The sequence below is a fragment of the Leucopleurus acutus genome (assembly GCF_964270905.1).
Source record: "Leucopleurus acutus genome assembly, chromosome: 1".
NCBI lineage: Eukaryota > Metazoa > Chordata > Mammalia > Artiodactyla > Delphinidae > Leucopleurus > Leucopleurus acutus.
Genome location: NC_139142.1, coordinates 28,090,290 through 28,112,135, shown reverse-complemented (window position 1 = coordinate 28,112,135; position 21,846 = coordinate 28,090,290). Strand labels below are relative to the sequence as shown.

Below are 21,846 nucleotides of genomic sequence, written 5' to 3'. Positions count from 1 at the left end.
TTTGTATTTCTTTTGATAGCCCTTATTCATGTTTTAATTGTGTTATTGGGCCTTTTTCTCCTTTATTTCCCTCTTTTTTTTTCCTTACTCTCTCCTTCTCTTCTCTTTCTCCTCCTCTCTTTTTTCTCCTTCTGTCTCCCCCTTTCCTTCCTCCTTTTCCACCTTCTTCCTTCTTTATTTATAAGAGATATTGGCCCTCCCTTTGTCTCTTAGCTTACTAACTTTAATTTAGGATCAGGGATGTTATTTATTTTTCTTACAGGTTAAAGATTTGTTCAGTCTTCTTATAGCTCTTTTATTTTTTAAAATAAATTTATTTATTTGTTTTTTATTTTTGGCTGTTTTGGATCTTTGTTGCTGCACACAGGTTTTCTCTAGTTGCGGTGAGTGGGGGCTACTCTTCATTGCAGTGCTTGGGCTTCTCATTGCAGTGGTTTCTCTTGTTGCGGAGCACAGGCTCTAGGTACATGGGCTTCAGTAGTTGCAGCACGTGGGCTCAGTATTTGTGGCTCTCCCATGCTCTAAAGCACAGGCTCAGTAGTTGTGGCACACGGGCTTAGTTGCTCCGCGGCATGTGGGATCTTCCCGGACCAGGGCTCGAACTTGTGTCCCCTGCATTGGCAGGCAGATTCTTAACCACTGCACCACCAGGGAAGTCCCTCATACCCCTTTTAAATAAATATCTACATCTTCTATACAAGATCAGCTCACTTTAGAATTTTTTACTTATTCAAGGCACTTGGTCTCTTTTAATAAAAATTAAAACTTTATGCAAAAGCAAAAATAAAAAGGGAACAATTTCTTCAAAGATAGACAAATGGCTTAAGGCTTCATATGGAACAGGACTCTGTGTGACCTCTGTTCTTTTTCCTAACTCATTTACCTTTTTTTTTTTGCCTACAGGAACAAAAATATACTGTGCAAATAAGTGAGCTGGAGGGACAGTTCCGTCAAAAAGCCAGAGAAATTGGCATGATTCAGACAGAGCTCAAAACAATAAAACAATTCCAGAAGAGAAAAATCCAAGTAGAGAAAGAATTAGATGATGTAAGTTTCTTTCTTTCTTCCTTTTTTTTTTTTTAAAGGAGATTAGAATTAGCTACTTATGTCTGCAAAGGCCTTCATAGAAATTTACTCCTATGAGATAGTAAAGGAATCCCTTTGACATTTTAGAGATTATATGGGAGAAACAGGGAAGATATATCAGTGTAGGACTGGACGCAAAAAGTCTTGATGGTTAGACTTTTCTTTTTCTCAGCTTTGATTTCTTTGTGAATTCACCAGATCTTAGCGAATACACCCACTCACATTTATCAGCAGTTAAACCTTTGGAACTACAGATCCAGAAAAACATTAGGGGCAAAGTAGCGAAGTCCTAAAGGACAATATGTTTAGACTGATGAATGATAATTTTAGAAAAATTTAAGGCACTCTGGGTAGGGGTGGATGTGGTGAGGAAAACTGAGTACTTTCAGAAAGTTTCTCTTACCTTGCATGCTCTTTCCATTCCCTCAGTTCAGAAAATAGTTCTCTTGCATTAACGACAATGCAATAAATGGCACAGATGAGGGCTGGGCACAAGTAGCTGAAATCAGCTTTGTGGTTTTGGGCAAATTACTTACCCTCTCTATACCTAGGTTTCCTCATCTGTAAAATGGGGGTGATAAGAGTTATTGTCTCATAGGGTTGTTGTAAGGCTTAAATGAGTTCATATATGTAAAGTGCTTAAAATAGTGTATGTCACATAGTGAGAATTAACAGTGGTGTGTAGCTCTCTGCAAAAAAAGGTCCTCATTTGTAGCATTTGCTGATTTCCTTGGTGTAAATACTTATGTTGTGGCCAATTTCAAGCTACCAATGCTTTTACAATGTGCTAGCAAAATTCCTGGTATGAGCCAGCTCTAACACGCAACTGCTGCTATTATTAGTAATAGTATCAGAAGTAGTATTGCCACCTGAGATAGCCATACACCATGTGGTATAGGGGCTAAATGTTGGTGCTTTGAAGTCATACTGCTAGAGTGTAAATACTGTCTTCACTACTTGGGTATCTTGTTAAGTTTCCTCATCTGTAACATGGGGGTGAGAACAATAGTACCAATTTCAAAGGGTCATTGTGAAGACTAAATGAAATACAGGTTTCCCTCGCTACCTGAAAGTAGTTCCTATGAAACCTTTCCTAAGCTGAAGAAGCAGTTACCATAGGACACACCTTGCTAACAGAAGCACAAAATCAAGATAAAGCACAGATGCTCACAGACGTAGTTCAAAGCTATGGCAGCTTGACGCTGAGTATAGTTCCCAGGGAAGGAGTTTAGTGGTGCCACTCCCCTCGTTGCTAAGGGTGTGCTTTGCCTCAGTAACACCGCTCGCTGCTGAACACTATTTTTTTGCTTTTCGCCTTTTTTTCATAAAAGTGAAAATCCTCTCTGGATTACTTTCGGTTAGCGAAAACAGGTACTAATGTAGGTTTTTTTGTAAAAGCAGAGTGGTGTAAAGCGAACTTTCAGAAAAGCGGGGAATACGTGTAATCTGTTTTACTGTAAATGCTTAGCACTGTGTGATAAAGATTACCTGCTGTTGCTGATCCTGCTATTCTTATTACTGCATATTAGACTCCTAAGAAATTGTCAGTCTTATAACCGGTAGTTTGTACCCTTTGACCAATATCTCCCCATTTCCCCCTCCCCCCAGCCCAGGTAACCACCACTCTGAGTTCAACTTTTTTTGGGGGGCGGGTCCCTAGGGCTTCTGGGATCTTAGTTCCCCAACCAGGGTTTGAACCTGGGCCCTAGGCAATGAGATCTCTGAGTCCTAACCACTGGACCGCCAGGAAATTCCAAATGTGGACGTATTTTAAGTTCACCACACCACCGCAGACAAAGTATACACTACTGCAGGAATAATCTTAAAATATCACAGTTCTGATGATGTTCTGGTCACTTCCCTCAAGAATCTTCCTTAGTAATAGACTCACAGACTTAGAGAACGAACTCATGGTTACTGGGGGGAAGGGTGGAGGGAAGGAATAGTTAGGGAGTTTGGGATTGACGTGTACACACTGCTATATTTAAAGTAAAAATAGCAACAAAGGGGGAAAAAAGAATCTTCTTTAGTAAAGAAGATTATAAACAATCTTCTCTATTGTAAACAGAATATTGTCCATACACCTTAGCATGAAAATCAAGACCCTACACCTACTTTGGAACATACTATTTCCTTTTCCTACACTTTCCCATACACACCACCTTTAATCCACCCAACCCGGATATTCCCTGAAGTCTTTTCTGCCTTTCTTTGTTTACGCTGTTTCTTCTATTTGGAATATACTCCTGATAGAGCTCTGTCCATTAAAATTTTACCTATTCTTCAAAGGCTCAGCTCAAATGCGTATTCTCCATAAGGACTTCCTCAGTGTACTATTTAAAAGTAATAATTTTCTTCTTGCCATTTGTGACAATTTGGACAAAACTTGAGGGCGTTATGCTAAGTGAAATAAGTCAGACAGAGAAAGACAAATACTGTGCAATACAATTTATATGTGGAATCTAAAAAAAGCTGAGGGACTTCCCTTGTGGCGCAGTGGTTAAGAATTCCGCCTGCCAGTGCAGGGGACACAGGTTCAAGCCCTGGTCCAGGAAGATCCCACATGCTGCGGAGCAACTAAGCCCGTGTGCCACAACTACTGAGCCTGCACACTAGAGCCCACAAGCCGCAACTGTTGAGCCCTCATGCCACAACTACTGAAGTCTGCACGCCTAGAGCCTGTGCTCTGCAACAAGAGAAGCCAGCACAATGAGAAGCCCGCACACCACAACAATGCGTAGCCCGCGCTCGCCACAACTAGAGAAAGCCTGCGCACAGCAAAGCAACGAAGACCCAACACAGCCAAAAATAAATAAAATAAAATAAATAAATTTATTAAAATAAATAAATAAATAATTTAAAAAGCTGAACTTTGGGAATTCCCTGGTGGTCCGTGGTTAGGACTTGTTACTTTCACGGCGGTGGCGCAGCTTCAATCCCTGGTCTGTGGATTCCACAAGCAGTGTGGTGCAGCCAAAAAAAACCACGCTGAACTCAGAGTCGTTACTTGGGCTGGCGGGGGGAGGAATGGGGAGATGTTGGTCAAACGGTAAAAACTGCCAGTTATAAGACTGACAAGTTCTTAGGAAACTAATGTACAGTATGGTGATTATAACTAATAATACTGTATGACATACTTGAAAGTTGCTAAGAGAGTAGATCTTAAATGTTCTTGCTACAGAAAAAGAAATGGTAGTTTTTGTGACATGATGGAGGTGTTAGCTAATGCTATGGTAGTAATCATTTTGCAATATAGTATATCAAAGTAACACATTGTACACCTTACACAATGTTATAGATTAATTATATTTCAATTAAGCTAGAAAAAAGAGAAAAAATTTTTTAAAAGATGATTAGCAAAAAAGTAATTTTTTGTATGTTTCCATAGCATTTTGTATTTCTTTTATACCACTTAGCCCATTCTATCTTGATATTATATTTATTATTTGCCTTATCTCCCCTGCTAGATTGTAAATTTTTTGAGGCATGAACAGTACTGTGCTTTGTATTCATTGAAGGACAGGATACACAGTAATGCTCAATAAATCTATGTTAAATGCTGAGTGGGTCTTTTATTAAATGTAATTTAAGGAATATCAAGTTTTCCACTAAATAGGAAGAATCCTTCCACAAAGTGTATGTATATCAAATCATCATGATGTACACTTGAACTATCATACATTTTATTTATCTATAATTCCTCAATAAAGCTGAAAAGTTTCTAGAAAGAATATCTAGTTTTGTTTTATATGAAAATGCTGCAGAATGAATCAAGTTAAGTTCACTAACTTTTCAGGAACTTTAAAATAGCCATCCTAGGTGTAGGTATACATTCTGAATCAAAGTGAATTAGGAACTAGTTGTTAAGGAAACACTCCCATATACCATTGCAACAAAAAGAATAAAATACCTAGGGATAAGCCTACCCAAGTAGACAAAAGACCTGTATGCAGAAAACTATAAGACACTGATGAAAGAAATTAAAGATGATACCAACAGATGGAGAGATATACCATGTTCTTGGATTGGAAGAATCAACATTGAGAAAATGACTATACTACCCAAAGCAATCTACAGATTCAATGCAATACCTATCAAACTACCAATGGCCTTTTTCACAGAACTAGAACAAAAAATTTCACAATTTGTATGGAAACACAAAAGACCCCAAATAGCCAAAGCAATCTTGAGAAAGAAAAATGGAGCTGGAGGAATCAGGCTCCCTGACTTCAGAGTATACTACAAAGCTACAGTAATCAAGACAGTATGGTACTGGCACAAAAACAGAAATATAGATCAATGGAACAGGATAGAAAACCCAGAGATAACCCACACACATATGGTCACCTTATCTTTGATAAAGGAAGCAAGAATATACGATGGAGAAAAGGCAGCCTCTTCAATAAGTGGTGCTGGGAAAACTGGACAGCTACATGTAAAAGAATGAAATTAGAACACTTCCTAACACCATACACAAAAATAAACTCAAAATGTATTAAAGACCTAAATGTAAGGCCAGACACTATAAAACTCTTAGAGGAAAACATAGGCAGAACACTCTATGTGTTCTGCAACCAAGATCACAGCAAGATCCTTTTTGACCCACCTCCTAGAGTCATGAAAATAAAAACAAAAATAAACAAATGGGACCTAATGAAACTTAAAAGCTTTTGCACAGCAAAGGAGACCATAAACAAGATGAAAAGACAACCTTCAGAATGGGAGAAAATATGTGCAAACAAGCAACTGACAAAGGATTAATCTCCAAAATATACAAGCAGCTCATGCAGCTCAATATCAAAAAAACAAACAACCCAATCCAAAAAAGGGCAGAAGACCTAAATAGACATTTCTCCAAGGAAGATATACAGATTGCCAACAAACACATGAAAGGATGTTCAACATCACTAATCATTAGAGAAATGCAAATCAAAACTACAATGAGGTATCACCTCACACCAGTCAGAATGGCCATCATCAAAAAATCTACAAACAATAAATGCTGGAGAGGGTGTGGAGAAAAGGGAACCCTCTTGCACTGTTGGTGGGAATGTAAATTGATACAGCCACTATGGAGAACAGTATGGAGGTTCCTTAAAATACTAAAAATAGAACTACCATACGACACAGCAATCCCACTACTGGGCATATACCCTGAGAAAACCATAATTCAAAAAGAGTCATGTACCAAAATGTCCATTGCAGCTCTATTTACAATAGCCAGGACATGGAAGCAACCTAAGTGTCCATCAACAGATGAGTGTATAAAGAAGATGTGGCAACATATATACAATGGAATATTACTCAGCCATAAAAAGAAACGAAATTGAGTTATTTGTAGAGAGGTGGATGGACCTAGAGTCTGTCATGCAGAGTGAAGTAAGTCAGAAAGAGAAAAACAAATACTGTATGCTAACACATATATATGGAATCTAAAAAAAAAAAAAAAAGGTTCTGATGAACCTAGGGGCAGGACAGGAATAAAGATGCAGACACAGAGAATGGACTTGAGGACACGGCGAGGGGGAAGGGTAAGCTGGGACGAAGTGAGAGAGTAACACTGATATATATACACTACCAAATGTAAAACAGATACCTAGTGGGAAGCAGCTGCATAACCCAGAGAGATCATCTCGGTGCTTTGTGAACACCTAGAGGGGTGGGATAGGGAGGGTGGGAGGGAGGCTCAAGAGGAAGGGGTTATGAGGATATGGGGATATATGTATACATATAGCTGATTCACTTTGTGATACAGCAGAAACTAACACAACATTGTAAAGCAATTGTATGTCAATAAAGATGTTAAAAGAAAAAATACTAGTGCATATTCTTTTGGGCCTTGGTGTGATTTTTTTTAAAGAACAATGTTGCCACCTAGTGGAGAAATAAATTTCAGCCCTTTGAAAGAGGGGTGGTGGGCAGGAATAAGGAAAACTTAAAATTCAAAGGCAAAAGATACTGGCTAATGGGAAAAAATAAGATGGTTATGTGGAATCCCAAATATGGAAGAATTAAGGCAGGTGTGGGGCCCATGAATTTAATAAAAGGGAGGAAAATTAATTATACTGTGCTATAGGATTCATTATACAAATTTAAAAGAGGCCAATTAAGTTTAGCTTATCAAAAGGTATTCAAAGCATAAATTTAAAGAAAAAATTATTTTCATTACCTGATTAACAAAAGGAGCATACATTGGTAGGTTGCAATTAATATTTTTTAAATAATTTGTTTTAGTCTTTCTTCTTTTGACAAAGTGATAATACCCATTTCAGCAAATTTAGCTGATAAGAGAAAATGAAAAACCCTCCCCTCACAACTATATTACTTAAAGATAACCACTATTAATATTTTGGTATATTGTCTTTAGTTTTTCCACCTCTGCTATGTATAAATATATTTTAAAGTATCTACAATATATGCTATTTTTACAAAAATGAGGTTATGGTGTACAAATTGTTTGTTAACCTGATTTTTTCACTTTACATATTGTGAACATTTTTCAATGCCATTATGTATTTTTTCTATAAAACCTTTTGACTACATGCATGGAATTTCATTGGGTAGATATATCATGATTTACTAATCGGTCCCTTGTTGTTGGACATTTGGACTTTTCTCTAATTTTTCACTATTATAAACTGAGGAACATCTAAGTAACAAAGTATTTTTCTATATTTTTAATTAGTTTTTAGGATAACTTCCTAGAAGTTATAGTAAAATTTATAGGTTAAATTAGAACGTGAACTTTTAAGGTTTTTCATATGCATTGCCTAATTATCTTTCAAAAGATTTATTTATTAATTTATAGATTTTTGGGGACCCCAATGGCAATTGAAAGGTCCACCCCCCCATCCCACTGGCATGGTAGACATTTCCACAAATTTGTATATTGACATTAATTTTGAAAGTCTTTGACAATATGAGGCCATTTTTTAAAATTGTCTAAAAAATACAGGAAGAAAGAAGAACATCTGAAATCATATGATATGGATCAAATGGAGATTTAATACTGTTAGGACAGAGATCACAGGAAGGAAAATTGTGAAGTATAAGGGAGAACAATATTAGACATAAAATAACTAACCTCTGTATTAAATGGTTACTATTCTAAGTATTTTGTGTGTATTATTTGTTATTTAATCTTTGTCACACCTCTATGAGAATAGCTACTATTATTATCCTCTTTTTACCCTGGAGATTTGAGACTTAGAGAAGATAAGTGATTTGCCCAAACAGCTGGTAAGTCAGAGAGGTAACAGTTGAACTCTGGTCTGTGTGATGGAAAGCTCTTCTCTACTGCCTTTTTTTGTGGCATGAATATTAGATTGAGTGTGCCGATTTCAATCTGATTGGTTCTTGCCAGTATATATAGCCTTCAGGATCATAGCTTTAAGTTAGCTCAATTCTCTTTGCCTGGAAGAATTTTATGTCCTTTTTATTCTATGTAGTTTTAGAGGATAGAAGGATCTGTCTATGGGAATCACAGGGAGATACTTTTTAGATTGATACTAGGAAGAATTTTCTAAAAATGGGAACTCTTAAAAGGGCAGCCTAGTGAATTAATAGGATTTGATTAGTGATACTTCTGTCTCTAGATATTTTTCTCATAGAAGAGATTCCTATATTAAGTGGGAGATTTGTATAGTCTGACTCCTAAGATTCCTGGTAATTCTAAAATATTATGATTCTGTAAGTCCACAGTTTAAAATGAAGATATTTGGGGGGGGGAAATGAATATGATAATAACTTATCTGAATGTTCTGAAAACTGTTATTCATGAAAAGCTTTTTAGAAACTCAATACTGATCTTGTAAATCTATAGACGATTATGAGAGGTATGGTACTCAGAGGGAGGGCATGGAGTTTTTCTGTGTGTTCAGGATTAAGAGGTAATGTATAACAGAAAATATTTCCTGACTGAGAATTTTCCAGGAATATGCCCCAATCCACCCCATTTCCTACTGACCATTCTGTTTTTCGTTATTTTAATTTTAGCTGAAGGAGAACTTAAGGAACATAGAGCAGAAACATCAGGAGACTCTTAGGAGATTGGAAGGCAGGTTTTTGGAAGAAAAGGTACAGCATATTTGCATTAATAAATAAATATATTGTGTACTAGAACGACGTAAGTATATTTATATGTATTCTGAGACATCAAGTTTTCATTTGGTATCTTATTAGAAGATTATCTTTTTCCCCCCTCTTAGTTAGAGATTCTTGAAATCCTCAAGAGAGATTGTCATCTGACCAAGGCTTCAGGACACATCCCCCACCCCAGCTTGTTGTCTCCTGGTGGAACTAAAGCTCCATGTACCACTTTTTATAGGGGAGATGGGATTAGAGAGGTTGCTCTGATACACGTGAGGGTCTTCCCTTAGTCAAGCCAACTAAGGATATTAGTAAAAGGGGCTCAGGACTTCCCTGGTGGCACAGTGGTGTAGAATCCGCCTGCCAGGGCAGGGGACACGGGTTCGAGCCCTGGTCTGGGAAGATCCCACATGCCATGGAGCAACTAAGCCTGTGCGCCACAACTACTGAGCCTGTGCTCTAAAGCCCATGAGCCACAACTACTGAAGCCCATGCGCCTAGAGCCCGTGCTCCGCAACAAGAGAAGCCACCGCAGTAAGAAGACCGCACACCGCAACAAAGAGTAGCCCCTGTGTGCGCAGCAACGAAGACCCAAAGCAGCCATAAATAAATAAATAAAAAGGGGGCTCAAAAATGTTCCTTAGCACATCACAGACTTCCACATTTCTCTGTGCTTCTAAAGTTAATTCTCAGAGTCCCCCTGGTTTTTCTTTAATTCTTTTAATATTTTCTTTAATTTTTCATCCTTAGGAAAGGAATACATTTTTTCACAAATTGGTGGGAATGTAAGGAAGTGAGGGTGAGGCAAATAAGTACTCATGTCAGGTTTATATAAAAGGATTTGCTTTCAAAAGTGGCTTTAGGTTTCCAGTTTGTGTATTGAATAACCTGGGAGTGGGGCAGGAGCAGTATCTAGACGCTTTCCCTCTCAGGCACTTCCTGGCACTGTTAGGAATGGAAGTGCTCAGGAATGGGCTGCTCTCAGCTGCCTCTTTCCTCACTCCACCCTACACTTGATCTCTCTCCTACTTGGTGTAACATTCCACTAACAAATGTTAGAAGTGCTTGGTTAGTTTACAGATTACTTGAATGACACTGCTTATATAAATAGGATTTTTATGTCTGGAAGTAGGTGGCTGCTGGCCTTTCCCTCATAATTGCAAGATGGTTAATGCAGCTCTGAGAGTCATCTCTCTTAGGGTGGGAAGAAGGGAGGCTCCATCTGTATCTGTCCCTTTTATCTGGAAACCGTGAAACTTTCCCCAGAAGCTCCTAGCAGATTTCTTCTTACATCTCTCTGATTGTCCAGAACCATGTTATAATGGACGCCAGGGAAAAGGGGTGTTTTGTTTCTCCAGCCACTGGTGGAAGCTGGGAAGGAAAAAGGAGGATGGGAAGGAGTGTTGGGTTGTCCAGCCACAGCAGTGTCTGCCTTACCACGTGAGGTACAGACTTCATGGTTAGATACAAACTCCTATACTGGTTTGAGCCCCAGTGCTGCTGGTCCATGGCAGTGGGCTTTCTAGTAAGCCCTGTTCATTTATCTCATACCTCAGCATGTTCCACCTGATCATATAAAGGACTTCCCTCAGGTTATTAGTATTTTGTTGTGTTTTCCCATTTAACCCTTTCTGTTCCTTGAACCACCTGCATATTTTTGTACTTGCTATTCTCTCTTCCTGAAATGTTCTTATTGCAGTTCTGGCTTATGCGCATTCTTCAGAGCTCAAATGTCATCCCCTCAAAGAGATAATCCCTAAACCCAATCTAAAATTACCTCCCTCAGTTACTATTTCATTACCCCATTTATTTCATTTATAGCATTTATCACAGTCTATTAATTCTCTTATTTGTTTACTTGCTGGGAGGCTGTATAGCATCAAATTGCCTGCGTTTGAATCCCTGCTCTGCCATTTACTAGCTGTATGATTTTGGACAAGTCACTAACCTTTCTCTCAGTTTCTTCAATCCTTGTCTTTGGGGACAATAATAGTATCTAATTCATAGGTATCTAATTACATTGTTGTGAGAAGTAAATAATACATGTGTAGAACCATGCCTGGCACATAGTAAATGCTCAATGCATTTTAATTATTATTATTGTTTGGATCTCATCCTAGAATATAAGCTCCATGAGAACAGGAGCCTTATCTGTTATGTTCACCACAGCATCTCTAGTATCTAAAAAATCTGGTACACTATTAGTACTCAATAGGAATTTGTTAAATGAATGAATAAATGATTCTCATCACATTGTATTTAACAGAAATTTCTCCCAGCTCTGCTTTCCAGTTCTGATGTGGAATTTTTTTCTGTTTATATGTCATTTTGCTTTTTTAATGGTGAAATTGGGAAGTACCCTAAAGTCCCTGTGTTCACACTATCCTCTTTGCTGGCTCCTCCATTGATACTTGGAGCACTTCACATCAGGTCATGTGGACAGGAGTATTTTATTTGACATTATAAAATAAATACTTAACTTTTTCTGTGTAAAATTTGTTGTTAGAAATATAACTGTATTAAAACAGCCTATTTTCTTTTTTAGTACCGACTAGAAAAAGAGGCTGAGAAGAAGATAATAATGCTGGCAGACAGAGCCCACCATGAAGCTGTTGTGTAGGAGATCGCTGCCTCTTTTTTCTTTCTAATAGCCTCTCTTACCTCTTTGCTAGTCTTTTTTGTTCTTATCATGTTTTCTACCCCCTTCTCTCTTGGTCTGCTTTCTTCAAATTTTCTGGTTTACTTTCCTTCGCTGTTTCTTTCTCTCTGTGTACCCACCCCTTTTCCATCCAACCTTTTTGTAGCAGCATAGTGTGGAGAAAAGAATCTGGGCTTCGAAGTTACACTTTGGTTCTCAACATGTATACTAACTGACTGTAAGAAGATTTCTTAACTTTTTTGAAATTAAATTTCTCCATCTAAAAGTGGTGTTAATAATGGCAACTGTGCACAGTTTTCATGAGGTATATTAGTGAAAGTAACACTAAACTGCACTGTGTTAATAAACTAAGTCTCAATGGTTTATTTCTAATCTAATGTGGGTCTGACAGCTCTACTCCAGGGGTGATTCAGGAACCTGGGCTGCTTCCATCTTGTTCTTCATGTCCAGTCACATGTACAAAGAGAGAGCATGGGAAACTCATACCTGCCCTTAATTGCCTTGGACTGGAAGTAACACGTCCCTTTTTACTTTCCTGTTGGTGAGAACTTAGTTCTCAAGATCCCCACCTAACTATTGAGTACCCACCATAAGCTAAATAAGTGCTGGTCATTATTATTTTTTTAAATTATTGATTTTAATTTTTTTTTGGTTGCCCCGTGCAGCTTGCGGGATCTTAGTTCCCTGAACAGGGATTGAACCCGGGTGGGCCACATCAGTGAAATTGCCGAGTCTTAACCACTGGACCACCAGGGAATTCCGGATGATCATTATTATTAATGTTAGGGGATTTAGCAGTCATTGTTCTAGTTTGGTAATATTTAAAACTTAGGTCTGTGTTTTGGGATCTTATATCTATCTATTTCAGGCAATTGAACAATGCTGGAAGAGCTGTTTTTAAAGAGAATATTTATCTCCAGAAAGCTCTCGCATACCACCTGAAGGAAGCTGATGCTCTACAAAAAAACTCTCAGAAGTTGCAAGAGACTCAGACTTCCCTTTTACAGCAAAAGGTTCATTTCGATTTTGTTTCCTTTTTTTGTAAAGATTGGGTTGGTGAATACTAAGAATTGAGTATAGTAGTGATACATAAGGACAATAGGACAATTTTTCTTCTGTCTGGATGGTGTATTTTTCTTATCTGAAAAGTTAATTACTGAATGACTTATAAGAAACTTTAGACTTGGCTTTATAAAGAATACATCCGAAACATAAATATAACCCCTGTCCTCTACTACCTTAGTATTCATTTTACTTTGCTTAGAGTTGGTCTCTGAATCACTTAGGAACTGTGACAACTGTGACAACAATGGTTTCCCCATGTAAGGTGTATTCTCTCCCTAAAGGAAGTCTGGAGGTAAGCAATCCAGAGCTGGAATGGTAGTGCTACAAATTCGGCAGACACTCGGGCTCCTCAACTTTGTTCTGCAACACATGGCTTATCTCCTCAGAGTCACCTCATGGCCCCCCAGCAGCTGCTGGAGCTCTAACAACACGGCGGAAGAAGGACAAGAAGGAAAACAGCATGCCCTTCCCTTTAGAGCTCTTCCTGGAAGTCCTATACAAATTTCTACTCGCAGCTCTTCCATCAGAGCTTAGTCATGTGGCTTTGCTGAACACAAGGGAAACTGGGAATTTTCAGCTGGGCTTACTACCTTTCTGAATAAAATTGGGGTTTTATTAAGAAGGAAGAAATGGAAAATGGACACTAGGATAGGCAACTAGCAGACTGCCACAGTTTGCAGTATATAGTTGTTAAATTACTGTTTTACTGTACAGTCTTACTGATTTTGGAATATTTTTTTGATAATATAAAATATTGAACTTTTCATAATTTTAGAGGAAGGAGAGTTTCTTAATTAGTAAAATCTGTGGCCTTCCTAAGTCCAGACAGGGACTCTTGATGTTTCTTACTCTTTATGCACAGAATACCAAAATATCACCATTGCAACCTGGCCTCAAACTCAAATCTCATGAAGTAATGGATGTTAGTGAGGAACTTTTAAGTTTTGAAATTAATTAAAAAAAAATCTCTCACCTCTCTCATCTTTCTGTTTTAGGAAATCAATGATCTGTTGGTTAAGGAAAAGATAAAGCAGCTTACCCAGCAGAAATTACAAATCCAAACTCTTCAGAAGAAGGTAGTAAGCTTGGAGACTACCCTGAGTTGTATGACCAAAGAGTTTGAGACTGAAGTTTTAAAACTGCAGCAGCAGGCAATGGTAAAGAACCAAGCGGGTCAGATTGAAATTTTCAAGCTGCAGCATCTTCTTCAGATGAAGGACAAGGAAATGAATCGAGTAAAGAAGCTGGCCAAGAACATACTAGATGAAAGAACAGAAGTGGAAAGATTCTTTTTAGATGCTCTACACCAAGTAAAGCAACAGATCCTATTTAGCAGAAAGCGTTATAAACAGGTAGCACAAGCTGCTTTCAATTTTAAAATGAGAGAGGCATGTGCAGGAAGAACAGAATATCCCAAAATCCGAACATTTGATGGCAGAGAGCACAGCACCAACAGTGTGAATCAGGATCTTATGGAGGCCGATAAATGGTACTAATAATGCTTTAATATTTTGCCTTTGTACTGCTCTTCTTGTGCCCTTTAGAGAAATAAAAACCCTGAAAAGTTCAGTTTGGTAATATCTAAGTATTGACTAGATTACTCAGTAAGTTACTTGAGGAGAGGAACTGTCTTACTCACCTTTGTAACCCCTATGCTTAGCATACTGTGTGGGGCTTAGTAGGTATTCTTAGTAGATGTCCCCCCTTTTTTGTGTGACAGAGACTTGTTAAAGGGATTATTCGTTCCATTTTGAATATCATTGTAATATTTTTTAACATGTTCCTTTATTTTGTTTCCTATAAATTTGTTATAAAGGTTTGATTAGATTCAGGTTAAACATTTTTGATAAACATGCTTTTCACAAATATTTTGTAATGTTCCCTTTACTATTCTGAGATGAAATTCATAGGTAATAATATCTAATCAAACCTATAATTTAAAAAATCAATATAACAATTCTTTGCAGCAACTCTTTGTTGTACGGAACTGTCCTATGGATTGGAGGACACCCAGTAGTGCCCCCTCCATCATTGTATTAACCAAAAGTCCCCACAAGGCTTTAAAATACACTAGAGATCTACTGCCACCACGATAAAAGTAGTAGAATGATTGAGACATTTGTAGACTATATACAATTGTTGTTTCCTGTTAGCATTTTAATCTGTTTGCATACTTTTCTCCCTATATACCATGGATTAAATTATAGTGCATTTTAAAGATTATTCTGAAAAAATTGTTTTATATCTCAACACGATTAGATTCTTCAAAGGTCTTAAGAAACTTAAAACGACTCCCTACTACTATGACTTAACATCTTATTGAGAGGGCTTCCAAATGTGTTTTCTGTTTTACATTATTTTTTAATAGGCTAATATGTAGGTTCTTTTAAATTGTATAGCTGTTGGGAAGGTTGGACATGGCCAATGACTCTTCTTCAAAAATGTCCATACTATAGCTTTTTTACCTTCTTGCCATATTCAGAAGTCTGTTAATAACACTATTACTATTATTCTAATAATAGTTATTATAATGACGATTACCAAGAGATTCACTTTATTTATTTTTTTTTAATTTTTTTTTTTTTTTTTTTTGCGGCACATGGGCCTCTCACTGCCGTGGCCTCTCCTGTTGCGGAGCATGGCTCCGGACGCGCAGGCTAAGCGGCCATGGCTCACGGGCATAGCCACTCTGCGGCATGTGGGATCCTCCCGGACTGGGGCACGAACCCGCGTCCCCTGCATCGGTAGGCGGACTCCCAACCACTGCGCCACCAGGGAAGCCCCACTTTATTTTTTTATTTAATAAGTCAAGCAAGTTGAGTCCCCACCATACAGAAGGCAGTTTCTTTGACATTTTTTAAATCTACTGTATATTAAGTGGTATATAAGTTTTCAGAAGAAGGTGCATAAAATGATTCTCCACATTGTTGTTGCAGAAACTGGACACTTCCCTATTCTGCCTCATGAGCAACTTATCACTTTAATCCTAGTGTTCAATAGGATTTCTGCCAGGAAGGCAGAAATTGTAGTTAAAATATTACATTATCTGCCTAAGAGGCAGATTAGGGAAGGACAGTTAAAGTATATGGTGATTATACGGCAAAACCTAAACTTAAAACTAACCCCAACTGACATATATGAAAAATATTTCTTACATTTTACATCAATACTCTATCTACATGTCAGCCAACTTTTGTAAATAGGCAAGTAGACTACGAATCCTTTGGAGAAGTTATGGTATAGATAAATACCTTCCTGGAAGGCTCAGCTGCCTCTTAAGCAGATAATGATACATACAAAGACAAAACGTACAAGAAAAAAAACAGTTGTTTGATGAAATTATTTGGAGGTAAGAAATAGACTAGATAAGTTACATGTTCTTTTATATATTTACCTCTTATCACTCTATTTTCATAGCAAAATATCTAATACTAAAGACTTGCTAAAAAGGAATTTATCAATAATTTCACCAAACAACTGTCTTTTTCTTGTACCTTTGTCTTTGTGTTATCTGGATACATAATATTGCATTACAACTTTCTTTTTTGCTTATTTGCTTAATGTTTGAGCACAGATTTTGTTCATGTTGTTATAGTTTTTCTTATTTTCAGTTTAATGACTACATAACACTTCAAATTGGCGACCATGTTAATGTGCTTTTCAAATTTATGATTTTGTAATGGACATGGTTTGCCTTGTAGTCATTCCATTTGGAAACCTCATAATATTCAGTTATGATTTAGAAATTTTCTCATGTTTACATATTTTATATTTTTTAAAAAGAAGAGATGCTTACTTTGACCATTTATTTTTCATTTTTTTCTTTGAAATTCTTTAGGACAGATATTCAAGGAAATATGGACATTGGAGATTTGACCTGGGAGCAGAAAGAGAAAGTCTTGAGGTTGCTCTTTGCAAAAATGAATGGCTTTGTTCCTAGGTAACTCCCTATTTCAGTAGTGAAATACCAATTTGCTATCAAACCTAGAGGCCATATAGGAAAAGTGAACATATTCTTACTTAGAATTAAGGGAATGGGAAAGGACCAGAAAATATCAATATAAAAGGGTCATACTGCTTAGCTACTGCAACTCCCAGAGATAAAGAATGGGAGATGTGTAAGTGAGCACAAAAATGAAAGAGGTATTAGAGTTAAAGGGGAAAGAAAATCGATCAATCTTAGGTGTTTAAGGTAATGCTTCCTGAGAAGGTATAACATTGTTCAGCTGAATGAGTGGTAACTAAAGAGAAGCATAACAATTGTTAAGATTTATTGGTCTGCAAAGATAAGTAAATTATTGTAAAGCTGATTATTAATCAAGGGGATCTCTAATACCAAGAAAAAGACCTGGAAAGGAAAACAGAAGTCCACAGGTACTCCAAATAATTATTTTTAATGATTAGTTTCACTCTCTTCATTATGTTTTATCAGTGACTATAACCCTGGTTATAGTCACTTCATAGTAACTATAAAGTGGCTAAAATAAATCAACCACTTACTGATTGCTTGTTAAATGCTTGGCACCATTGTATTGTGGGGATTCAAAAGAATCAAGGGACATTGCCTTTGATCTCAAAGAGCTTACTATTTGGTTGCCCAAACAAAACCAAGCATAACAAGGAAAAAAATTAGGTGGCACAATAAAGTAAAGATGGAATTCAGACAATGCGTCAGTGGGCTAGAGTAGTCAGGGAAGACTGAAAGAGGGTGACCCTGTGGGGTGCCTTGTAGGATAGTGGTAGAGCAGGGAGGGCACATCAGGCAAGGGGTAGACAGCCTAAGAAAAAGCCCAGAGTTAGGAATGGGTGTAAGGGTAGTTAGGCAACATTGAGGAGAAACTGCCTGTCTTGAGGAAATTTAGTGATGCTAGAGAGTAATTACTAATTAGAAATAAGGTTTAACCTATAGATTGAGTTATGATGAGCCTTAAAAACCATGCAGAAAATCCTGAACTTTTGTAGATTCTAGAGTACTGTAACATAGTTTTCTTCTCTGCCTTAAAGGAATACAAAGAGCAAGAAGCCAGACTCATACTCTCTCACTGGAAGGGTCCACAGGTCATTGTTCTCAGAGCTGACCTTAACGTAACACAGTGACATGTATGACGGATTGGAGGACAGAAATAGAGTTGGGACCAACAGAAGCTGCTGCCCTGCTCTGGGCATGCAGCAGTGAGGGGTTTAGGCAAGAGTGAGGGCAGTCGGAATAAAGGGGAGAAACAGAAAGTAAGGAAGGAGAAACAGGACTTGGTGATAAAGGACAAAAGGAATAAAGAAAAGGAGTAAATGTTTAAGACTTTTAGCTTAAGACATGAAGGAATGGTGGTATGAAAGGCAAATGAAAAATCTGGAAAGCCAGCGTGAGGGAAATGTTTAAATTTTATTTAATCCATCCGTTAATTCATTTAACATATACATACTGAGTGCCAACTATTTACTGAAGATATAGTGTTGAGCAAATAAAGACATCATGCTTGATTTCAGGGAGTTTTTGGTCTACATGGAAGAAAAACATTGTTCAAATCATCACACAAATAAAAAATACAACTATGACATAGGTTCAAAGGAGTGGTATACAGTGGTAAGAGAGCCTAGATTAGGGGAATCTGACCTAATTGAGGAGATCAGGAAAGTCTCTGAGGAAGCAGAAGCTTGAGCTGATCTCTAAAGGTAAGTAGGAACAAAATGGGGTGGAAAAAACATTCTAGGCAGAAGAAATACAAGTAGTATTTTCAGTGCTGAACTGGAGATGTGGCAACATATTGGAGTTAAAACCACTTAAGGCATTTGCAAAGAGTGATTGGAGTACACATGAGAGTTTAGGAAGGGAGATTTGAGCATGTTTAGTGAAAATTGGTACTTGAGTTTAGGAAAGTGGATGAAGATACAGGAATAAAGGGGCTGAGACTAGAACCTTTAGGAATAACCACAATTAAAATAAACAGGAGAGGGCTTCCCTGGTGGCACAGTGGTTGAGAGTCCGCCTGCACGGGTTCGTGCCCCGATCCGGGAAGATCCCACATGCCGCAGAGCGGCTATGCCCGTGAGCCATGGCCGCTGAGCCTGCGCGTCTGGAGCCTGTGCTCCGCAACGGGAGAGGCCACAACAGTGAGAGGCCCGCGTACCGCAAAAAAAAAAAAAAAAAAAAAAAAAAAAGATAAAAAATAAACAGGAGAATAAAAAAAGAGTACAACCAAAAGAGAAGAGTTTAAAGAATTATAAGCTGAATGGAAGATGGAGGATCCTGAAATGGCTTTTGCATCTCTGGTAGACTTTCAAAGAGTTTAATTGAAGAGATAGGGGTAGAATCCAGACTGTAGGCACTGAATGTCTGTCTCATTGTGAGTTGATATTTCTGTACCCCAGGAAATACAGCCAGAGTACCAGGCCTCAAGTTCCACACTGTGTTGTTTTCAACACTTGGATAAACAAAGGAATTTGGGTGAAATCTTTCACACCAAATCAGTGAACTTGAACTGGCCACAATGGGATGATGCCTAAGCCTGTTGGATGAAAAAAAGATAAGATAGGAATAGGATGATGAAATGAGAAAGCTCAAACCAGCGGGGGAGGAATTAGATGATAAAAGGTCTTCCAAGGCAAGTGGAGCAATTAGGAAGTTGGTAAGAGTTCACAGTTGGTTGTATATGATTGTGAATCCAACAATACAATAGTTTTCTTTGTGATTGAATTAACTCAAAGGAGTATAACCAATAAACTGCACTCTTTAGTGCATCAATAATCACTCTGGCTATATCTCAGGCACTAGAGGTATCTAAGGTACATTTTTTTCATGCATTATTTTTGGACTATTTAATATAGCCAGATTTTGAATGGGGTTATGCTGCTTTCATATGCACCTAATTGAGGACAAGTTTTAGGAGTGGGGTATGTCTTTATCTGCTGGCAAATCAACCTACTATACTTTTTGTAACTCTGTTAATCTCACTTTCAAATTAGAATATTGAATGAATGATGTTGATTTCCTGGTTTTGTTTTTTTTTAGATTGAAAGCAGATTTATTCAGGGTGATACACACTCAATAGACAGAATGTGAGTCATCTCAAAGGGCAAGAGGGCCTATTTTTCTGTTCTTAAACTAGAATTTCCAAAGTATAAGAAAAAATTTTCATACTGGGTCTATCTAAATTGGTAACTTTCCTGTGTTTTGAGATTCTTTTTGTGGGAAGGGAATTTTTTGGCCTTGCTTTTGGTCAGTACTCTGGTTCAACCTTGCCCATCACCATTTATAGCTGTTTATTATTATTATTATTAATTTTTTGCCTGCATTGGGTCTTCGTTGCTGTGCGTGGGCTTTCTCTAGTTGTGGTGAGCAGAGGCTACTCTTCGTTGCAGTGTGCAGGCCTCTCATTGTGGTGGCTTCTCTTGTTGTGCAGCACAGGCTCTAGGCGCATGGGCTTCAGTAGTTGTGGCACGTGGGCTCAGTAGCTGTGGCACACGGGCTTAGTTGCTCTGCGGCATGTGGGATCTTCCTGGACCAGGGCTCGAACCCGTGTCCCCTGCGTTGGCAGGCTGATTCTTAACCACTATGCCACCAGGGAAGCCCTTAATAGCTATTTTATGAGTATCATCATGACTATATTCATAAATATTTCCATTTCTTAAGTTCAACATGTCTCAACTTTAAGAGAATGTAAGTTTAAATTAACTTGCCTAATATTATACTGCCTCTATGTGTGTATGAAAGCTCATTTTTGAAAATAAGAAGCCCATCCAACTGAAGCATTTCCCTTTAGCAGTTTTATATTTATTTATTTTTTAAATTTCTATTTACTTATTTATTTTTGGCTGCGTTGGGTCTTTGTTGCTGCATGCTGGCTTTCTCTAGCTATGGTGAGTGGGGGCTACTCTTTGTTGTGGTGCACGGGCTTCTCCTTGCAGTGACTTCTCTTGTTGCAGAGCACGGGCTTCAGTAGTTGTGGCATGTGAGCTCAGTAGTTGTGGCACGCGGCTCTAGAGCGCAGGCTCAGTAGTTGTGGCCATGGGCTTCATTGCTCCGCGGCATGTGGGACCTTCCCAGACCAGGGATCGAACCCGTGTCCCTTGCATTGGCAGGTGGATTCTTATCCACTCTGCCACCAGGGAAGTCCTATATTTATTTATTTATTATTATTATTTTTTTTTTCCTTTAGCAGTTTTAAAGTGTAGTTGAAATACAGGGCATGTGGAGACACTGCCTCATTGTTAACTTATACCCACTACAGGAAATACGGCCAGAGTTCTAAACCTCCAGTTCCAGACTATATTGGTCCTGATGATGAAACAACAAAGGAGTTTGGGTAAGCTCTCTTGACAAAGCAATGAACATAAGCCTGATCACAATGGTGGTTGTAGACATCTTATACATACTAGAATTGAGTGAGAATAACATAACAAGTATATTATTGTTCTGAACCAAGTTCCGTGTGTGTGGTTGTTGACAAGTCTTACTTTGTCATTATTGTAGGGATGAAAGTAAGCTTCAAGATCACACCTTCATCACCCAGCAAGTGCCAATCTTAGACTCTACTGGTGAACTGGTGATACCCAATATTCAGAAAGGATCACAAGAGTCTGATATAGTAAGGAGTCTGTAATCTAACCAAACAATATACATAATTGTTCCCCTTCCTCATGCAGCTTCCTCTAAGTCACAGTTCTTTTCTCTACTAGTTGGGAGCTCTCAGGGATCACTGAAATGAGTAATAACATTAGTGTGAGATTGTGGACATTTTAATAAACAATATCCACACTAAGGAATACATATATTTAATGCAAATGCTTATTTGTGCCTCTTTTAGTGTGGAAAACCTATAAATTGCCTTTTGAAATATATAGCCCAGTTAAAATATGTACTGTCCTTTATGTAAGAATAAACATAGTGACCATGTAACTGTTGGCTTTGGACAGAGGTGGGAAGTCTGGGTCACTATAAGCTAGCGGACAAA

At 38.0% G+C, this 21,846-nt stretch overlaps 1 protein-coding gene across 1 annotated transcript in view; it reads left to right on the top strand.

Annotated features, from left to right (window-relative positions):
* The window catches only part of BBOF1 (basal body orientation factor 1), a gene marked incomplete at its 5' end in the record, with an annotated part of 32,986 nt that extends 11,183 nt beyond the window's left edge, over positions 1 to 21,803 (top strand). Inside the window, 8 exons of the mRNA XM_082849218.1 lie at positions 904 to 1,047; positions 9,082 to 9,162; positions 11,720 to 11,790; positions 12,702 to 12,846; positions 13,894 to 14,387; positions 16,737 to 16,838; positions 21,124 to 21,198; positions 21,366 to 21,803. Coding sequence (XP_082705344.1) covers positions 904 to 1,047; positions 9,082 to 9,162; positions 11,720 to 11,790; positions 12,702 to 12,846; positions 13,894 to 14,387; positions 16,737 to 16,838; positions 21,124 to 21,198; positions 21,366 to 21,495 — 1,242 coding nt within the window. The 3' untranslated portion in view covers positions 21,496 to 21,803. The remainder of the gene's footprint in view (positions 1 to 903; positions 1,048 to 9,081; positions 9,163 to 11,719; positions 11,791 to 12,701; positions 12,847 to 13,893; positions 14,388 to 16,736; positions 16,839 to 21,123; positions 21,199 to 21,365) is intronic.
* Positions 21,804 to 21,846: the final 43 nt, after the last annotated feature.